The following is an 8,114-nucleotide window of genomic DNA, read 5'->3' on the forward strand; positions in this document are numbered from 1 at the left end:
CTGCTTAATATAGTTGCTTTACATAGCCATATCATGCCGTATCCAGTACATCTACTATATTAAGCCAAGCAAGTATCCCCTGAAGTCAAGACCATCCTCATTGGTACTCATGACTGCTATGTAGGTGTAAAAGTTAGTAGTGTTGTCATTTTATCTTCATTCTAAAATAAAGTTCATTGTGTGTTCTGTTTTCTCATAGTTCCTAATTCTAATTCTTTGAATCTAAGTGTGCCATTTCTCGAGCTCATCAGGTCCTCTTAGCATTGTTGTACTTTTATGCTTCCCCCAAACTCCATAGAATGTAATGCAGTGCTTCTTTAGCTACGTTGGGAGAAATATATGATCCGGTCACAAAAATATAAAAGAACAGAACCTCACTTGAACAAATTGTCTATCTGTTCCTTGTATCGAGCGACAACTCTATCCCTTCGAATTTTCATAGTCAGAGTCATCAAACCACTATCAATCTGCAAGAATAAGGATTGGTTAGCCAACGAGTCACATCTGCCAGACCAGATAAATGTTGCTGCTGACATGGATATTTTACCGTAAAGGGTTCATCTGCAATTAAGATCCGTCCAATTTGAAATGAACAACTTGAAGTCCTGCAAGAAATTAGAAGGTAAATTATGAGACAGAGTCCACCTAACAGGAAGAATTACAGAGAAAATGGATTTTAACATGACATAAGAACATGCCCAAGTTGAAATTTCTTGTATCAGACAAAAGGAATTGCACATCAATGCGGACTACATTTAATTGAATCAAGTAGAAAAGAAAGCGTAGAAACCAAGAAGAGTTATAATTGCTTAATATGTGTCAGCCAATTCCATTACATCTTAAACCTTTGTAGTCCAATAATTGTCTAATTACTTGCATTCACCCAAATCTCTTCAGCATATCAAAAAGTAACTGAACCTATCTTACCATTTCCGTAAATCTTGAGACACCAAACTTTTTATTGTCTCCTTGCTTAGTTCAGAGGCATTAATATCCACAAGGGATAAATTCTTTGCTGCAAGTAAAGCCTCTTCTTTGTTTGGAACAATTATTGCCCCAAGCCGTCGTTGATCCTACATCCAAGTGTTATTAGTGACACGAAATAAAAAAAAACTACAGTAAAACTGAAAAACTGAGACTCAATCAACCTGGCCAATGACAACAATTTGTTGAATTAGACTACTTCTTGAGGCAGCTTCCTCAAGCTCTACTGGTTCAACGTTTTCTCCTAGTAAGAAAAGGCAACAAGCAAATTGTTCAGGGGAAAGAACAAAATAAAAAGAGAAAGACCAATCTGTATTCTTGGTAATGAGAGAGTAAACATTTCAATGTGACTAATTTGCAAAATAAACAAACAACTAAATAGCAGCCTCGATCTAAATAATGTACGAGACCCACAAGGTCCATAGATAAAAGATTGGATCAAATGGCAAGGTTGAAAAGCCTTCAAAAGTACGATTTTACAATTGAGAAGGCGCAAGTATACACCATTAACACATACCATAAATTTCTGAATAAGCTCTTTTTGCCGTACATATGACTACATATATGGTTGGTACGTAACAAACTAACAATACTAGTGCATACATGTACCCAGAAATGAGTATCTATGTGTCTCTATGGTAATTATCTCCAAGAATTTGTGTCCTGACATTTTATTTTACAGAGATTCAACAACAGAAAATGTACTGATCCCAAGTTTTTCGTCAGATGTGTTCATTTGTAATTACAAGTATTTTGACTACTGTTATGTAACAATATATATTTCTTCATATCTCTATGAAATATGTAGTCTAACATGTGAAGCTGAAATTTGATTTTTTTTTTAAAAATTTGTTTGTATGAAGATTTCATGTAAACTTTACAGAAGATAACTTTCAGTATACTTCTCTGATGAGAAAGCTTATAGTATACCTGTTGAAAGCACTATGGTGTCCTTTGCACGTCCTTCAAGGACAATCACACCTCCAGAACGACGACTTCTCCCTATGGAATGATGAGGAGCAATCCATCCTATATCTCCAGTGTCTAGCCAACCATCCTTATCTAATACTTGTTCCGTAGCCCCTGGATTCTAGTCCAAACATGAACAAAAAAGTTTAGACAGTTTAACACACTATAGCTGGCTAAAAAATATCTGAATTTCGATGATGACCTCAGTTCGAACGAGTAACAGTTCAGTACAGAAGAGAACTGAAATGCTAAATCAATAACTATGACGGTATTACATACCGAATAAATTACCTAGAAGCCGCATATTCACTTACATTACATCCTAAGTGAAAAAATATAAGTTCTTTGCTATTCTTTTCAAGCGAGTGTACATTTGATTTGACGCACAATGATGTATGAATAAATATAGTAAGCACAAAAATAGACACATTTACACAATTACACATGACACAATGCTATAATAGTATAAGAGCTACAATAACACAATCTATACCAGTTCATTACTAATTTAGTACAGATACCAAAGTCATTTATATTAGGGGCTACGTAATTAATACTGGATGGTACCATTGATAGAACAAGTTTGTAGACCATTTTTAACAAGGCATAAACAAGAGATATACAAGACTAAGAGCTACAAGGCTTAGGTGCTATAGATAAACATACAAGATTCACAATTACAAGGATCCACTGACTAAGACTTCCGTATTGTACTATTACGTTTTCAAATTCCTCAGTTCTAAACCAATACTCTTATAATTTAGTTATAACTAAACTATATATAAAGCTGTCCTAGAATATGCTCAATAATCTTTTTAGTCAGTTAATCAACAATAATGATACCTTGTAGTATCCTTTCATCACTTGTGGGCCCCTAACTTTTACAATGCCACTTAAACCAGGCAGGAGAACTTCACCGGTTTCAGAATCTACAACTTTGAACTCGGTATGTCGAATCGGATGCCCAACTGAACCAAGAACCTTCAGTAAAGTAGATGAAAGATAGTAAATATTCCATTATAATAGAACTAAATGAGGTGTCTAACATACCACATGGCTTATATAAGTGACTACAACTTCAGAGACTTGTTGAACCAGCAAATTACAATTGACGGAACCAAAAGGGAGATATAATGTAAGGTACAGTAACAAGTAATCACAGTCCACTACATATATTACAGTTCAAGCAGTAAGGACATCTGTGCTTGTTCTGGCCACCCTAGGTAAATCAATTATCAAGCACCACTGAACAGAATTAGTAAAAAACCAAACCAAGATCCCCTTAAGTGTAAGATCAGACAACAAGTAAAATTTGATCTGTACATAGAGATTAAACTCTTTCTTACATTACAGCTTGGTTGTCGAGCAGCAACAACAGGAGAAGTCTCGGTTAAACCATACCCGTTCAGCAAGTTGATGCCAATTGCCTGCAAGTATACTACATTATTGAGATAGATATTTCATGCTTTAGGCACGAGTCGACTGCTAGCAGTTAGGACTCGTTACACTTACTATCCAAAATTTATACTTGGCAAGTATACAAGAGTAAGAATCCAACCTCAAAAAATTTATCAACATGAGAAGGTAGATTTCCTCCTCCACTAATGCCAGCCTGCAGGAATGTCTTATCAGTCACTTTCATTTTAACCAACAGCATAATGTCTGCTTTTATTAATGAGATAATTAAAAAAATAATTCAAAATTCTAGTAGTAGTAGTACCAACAGCATAATGTCTGCTTTTATTAATGAGATAATTAAAAAAATAATTCAAAATTCTAGTAGTAGTAGTAATAGTAAAGAAGAAGAAGAAGAAGAAGAAGAAGAAGAAGAAGAAAACCATGGTTCTCATGAAAAATACTGATTCTATTCTGAAACCATGGAACTTTGAAAATGAAAAAAAACGTACTACAAATTAAATAATCATTTACAATAGCAGTTTTGTTACTTATGATCGTACAGAAGGAAATGATGGAATCCTTACATGAGAAATAGCTGTAACAATATAAAGAAGCTGACTACATATAAGTTAGAATTTAGAAATAAGATAACCTTTGTTATTCCAATAGCAGATTGAATTTTACTATATATTAGATTCTGTCCCATAACATGCAAAGGCCACAATAGTGCAGCAACAACTCTTGCCATTACCCAATCTGCTATCGAAACAAGATGTGAAGATGGCTTGTGTTTCCTTGTCAAATATGTTCCCTATCAACCACATCAGAATCAAGTCAAACAGTAAGTTTGGGTGGAAAACTAATTGTTAATTAATTAAAGAGACAACAGAAATAACAAATCAATAATCTGAGTGTTAAACCAAAAACATTTTGATAAATAAAAATCAATTACATAGTTAAGGGATATAATATTTATCAGAAGATTCAGATATCCATCATTCAAACAGAATTATGAACTAATATAATAACTACAAAAAAAAAAAAAAAAAAAATACCTGTATGTCACACTATAACTGATTTGGTTTAGAAATTCCAAAAAAGAAAAAGAAGAAGCACATTTTAGCAAAGATATAACAAGCTAATGAAGAGGAGCATTGAGATCAATATGGAATCAAAACCATACATTCAATGACTAGCAGTTTGATGACAGATAATCTTTCATCCATGGAAATCTCCATTACTCGTTAAGAAATTTGAAATTTGAAGTACAAACTCAGATACAGGACATAATACCCGTTAAGAAATTTGAAGTCCTTGATATTTATGTGTTTGTGGATCTGCGGGGACATATTATATACCCACATCACATGGTTATTATTTTTAGTTATATAAATCTGAACATGCACTACCTTTGGCAGCAAGGTTGTTAACTTGTTATGGGCCAGTGAGTGGTTTGCAAGTACTAGTGATTATCAGCAGGGATAATGGTCATAACTATGCGGTAGAAATACAAACTTGAAGCAGATTATGAAGTTCACCAAAAAAATGTGTGTCAATGAAAATACAGAATTTATTTTATTGAAAAAAATTAGTATGAATTAAGTTTAAAAAAAAAATTAATTAATTGGAGCCAACATTGTATTGGTTGAGCAGTCTTGTTTACAGCAATAAGAAGGCATGAAGCCATCCATAGAAACAACATAATCAGCCATGCTTTCACAAATCATATGTTAACTAATTTTCCCCGGGAGATAGAATTATTGACAAAACAGATTATCAGAAGACAAACATGAGCATGAGACATACATACGGAAGGTATTGTATTTATTTGATGAATATGAGAATGATGAATAACAAGTTATAAAAAGAAGATAAATTGTCAGGATAACCTCATAGATCCTCTTAAACTCCATGTATGCCAAACTGATCCTTATGAAAGTAAGTGTAATAAGCTTCAGAACTGTAGAGCTGGAAGAAATCTGTTTATGAATCCCACTGCAAAGAGAATAGAGATATTTCAACAAAAGAGAGGAAGAAGGCTAGGTTACCACACAAAAATAACATAAGCAGGCCAGAAAAGCCTGCATGAACAATACTGTTGCAGCATGAGAAGAATCCATTATAACACAGACAAAATAACCGGAAGTGTTAAATCAGTCTCTGTTTTTACATCAGTCAATTTGAGCTTTATTTACAACATCTGATCTGATAGTTTTTGAATCCATCACAATATTTACCGTGCATTGACAATGCTGCCCATTAGCAGTAAACAAAGATAGAAATAAATAAAACAAGGAAGAATGGACTCTAACCATATATAAGTATCAATTGTCAACTGACATTAGGAAATACCACTTGACCATAGAGACTGCAAAGGGAGATGCAGGCATAATTTCCAAGAAAAGGACATACCTGTATAGTGTCTCATACACTAAAGGAACAGAAATTACAAAATCTGGTTGATACTGTCGCAAATCAGCCTATCAAATGAGTATAAATTGTCACACGACATGATAATAATATAAAACCAAGTCTAGCATATGCAATCTAAAAGAAATATCAACTAATTAGGTATGACGTCAAATAGTTTTCAACTTCCCGCAAATAAATATTCTTCTAAGTCTTCTACAAATTCAATATAATGTAGTGTGGATAGTTTCCAAAGCTAAATTGTGACGGCCAGTCTAGGACTGCATTTGTCCTAGGCCGTAGTAATGGTATTTTGGGATCAGAAATAAAAATTCCAAGGTAGAGTAAAGCATATGTGATATTAGCAGCATTAAATCAGCACATTTAAATTATAATACCTTCAATTTCCTCACAGTAGTATAAAATTGTTCAATTCCGCGTGTAAAAGCAAAATACTCAGAAGCTCGTTCATAGCAATGCCAAGGTGGGAGCATGCTGAGAAATTTGTTCCCTCCTACAGCAGGTACAATGTCCCCGAGGTTCTTTATCTGGAAAACAACAAAGCAGATAGCTTCAAATTCAGAATAATTGACAGATGAAGTAGTGACTACAGTCATAAGAAAATGAACTGGGAGGATGTTCCTAAATGCAAAAAGTAGTTGGCCAAAATGCAACAATGAAGGAAGAGATGTGGGGAGACATTGACTGTCCACAATAATTATTTTGGGAAGACGCATGACATCTCCATGGGAAAATCATTTTTAAGGTCATACATGGTTTGATGGCTTCTATAGGGGAGTTCTCAATTAACCTTGCAGACAAGATCGCTTTGGTAGCAGATATTGAAACTTAATTGGGAACAACCAAAAGAATATTAAATTTCTTAATCGGAGTCTTTTCAAATTTGCTCATGCTTTAAAGCATCTGACATAATCTAACAGGAGCCAAATGTACTCCTCTTCCCCGGGGGGCGCCCCTTTGTATATGTTAAAAATATGTTTACCAGGCAGTTTCTCCATATGGATACATAGAGGGTAACTGGATGGAGGTCCCTACATAACATTTTTTTTCCCTAGTTATTTAGGTTTCTGTTGTAGGAAGAATACTAAATATGGAAGTTTAACGAAAGAGAGCAGTTGTATTAAGTTTCTGATAAAGAAGGGTGAATGAAGTTGCAAACACCTACTCCTAGATCCCATAGCTTAGCCAAATTGGATACAAAGATGACAGACCTGATGCAACAGATTTCGATGAGTGAGTATGACACCTTTTGGGTTGCCACTTGTTCCGCTTGTATATACAACTGTAGCAATATCGTCTGAGTTGATGGCTTCATACATAGTGTGCTGTCCTGCAATTAGAATAGTTACAGTGGTTGTTGTATCAACTTTCAGAAGCTTGAAGGTTATGTAGGAGTCATAACAACCAAACTTACTGCACAGAAACACTGGTATGAAATATTGCTATTCAATTGACATGCCAAGGATCATAAGCAGTACCCAAAAATAAATATACAGTCTATGCAATTGTGTATTTGAGCGGGAAAAGATCAAGAGTCTAAATAAATAAAAAAGTATTAGGAACACAACATAAGATGTCCAAATTAAGCAAGTTATATGCGTATGATCCTATGCAATTTTGATGCAAAATACCATGAACTGCTCCTCACTGCTGACTTAATCTTTTAATATATATATATATATATATATCAGTCGGGATCACAGACGGATGTCCGCAAACCCGTAAAAGTGCGGATGTCCCTGCTTTTGCAGCGATCAAGCGCCGACGACGTCCCTTCTCTTGCCGGACGGACACTAGAGGCATCCCGGACCTGTTTAACATGAAGATGAAGGCCATGGAGATCGGAGTTGAAGGTCTGGGCAGCAACCTCCACCCAAAACTTCAGACAACATCAACCTCGGCTGCAAACTGGTATTCGGCGAGTCTGCCGGCAAGAGGAAGCTCACGATCAAGGTCTGATGTCCGTCCGGGAAGAGAAGGGCCGTCGTCGGCGCTTGATCGCTGCAAAAGCAGGGACATCCGCACTTTTACGGGTTTGCGAACGTCCTCTTCTAATCCTGTCCGTGTATATATATATATACATATATATACATACACACACAGAAAGGATGCAGAGCGGACGTCCGCACTCGGCTTAAAGTGCTGACGTCCGTCCGTTCTCCATCCTCCGGCGTCGGTGACGGCGCGCCTCCACCCCAGAAGACTCCAGCAGCGTCCCCGACCACTTCCCCTCCCTGGCGAGTCCGTTTTTCCAGTTTCCGGCGAGATCGACTTTGTTTGAAGTTTTGGGTGATCTCGCCGAAAACCGGAAAAGAATGGACTCGCCGGGGAGA

The 8,114-nt window shown here is 35.9% G+C and overlaps 1 protein-coding gene across 1 annotated transcript in view; it reads right to left on the reverse strand.

The window, feature by feature from the left end:
* Window positions 1–8,114, reverse strand: part of LOC101299080 (probable acyl-activating enzyme 16, chloroplastic-like) — a 12,197-nt gene continuing 4,083 nt past the window's right edge. Inside the window, exons 6-18 of the mRNA XM_004296920.1 lie at window positions 6,993–7,111; window positions 6,159–6,308; window positions 5,764–5,831; window positions 5,241–5,346; window positions 4,004–4,162; window positions 3,512–3,565; window positions 3,300–3,380; window positions 2,797–2,934; window positions 1,915–2,074; window positions 1,149–1,228; window positions 928–1,073; window positions 548–605; window positions 1–467 (exon numbers count right to left, since the gene is read on the reverse strand). Of these exons, the coding sequence (XP_004296968.1) occupies window positions 375–467; window positions 548–605; window positions 928–1,073; window positions 1,149–1,228; window positions 1,915–2,074; window positions 2,797–2,934; window positions 3,300–3,380; window positions 3,512–3,565; window positions 4,004–4,162; window positions 5,241–5,346; window positions 5,764–5,831; window positions 6,159–6,308; window positions 6,993–7,111 (1,412 nt within the window). The 3' untranslated portion in view covers window positions 1–374. The remainder of the gene's footprint in view (window positions 468–547; window positions 606–927; window positions 1,074–1,148; window positions 1,229–1,914; window positions 2,075–2,796; window positions 2,935–3,299; window positions 3,381–3,511; window positions 3,566–4,003; window positions 4,163–5,240; window positions 5,347–5,763; window positions 5,832–6,158; window positions 6,309–6,992; window positions 7,112–8,114) is intronic.

Source organism: Fragaria vesca, linkage group LG4, assembly GCF_000184155.1.
Source record: "Fragaria vesca subsp. vesca linkage group LG4, FraVesHawaii_1.0, whole genome shotgun sequence".
NCBI classification, from domain to species: domain Eukaryota; kingdom Viridiplantae; phylum Streptophyta; class Magnoliopsida; order Rosales; family Rosaceae; genus Fragaria; species Fragaria vesca.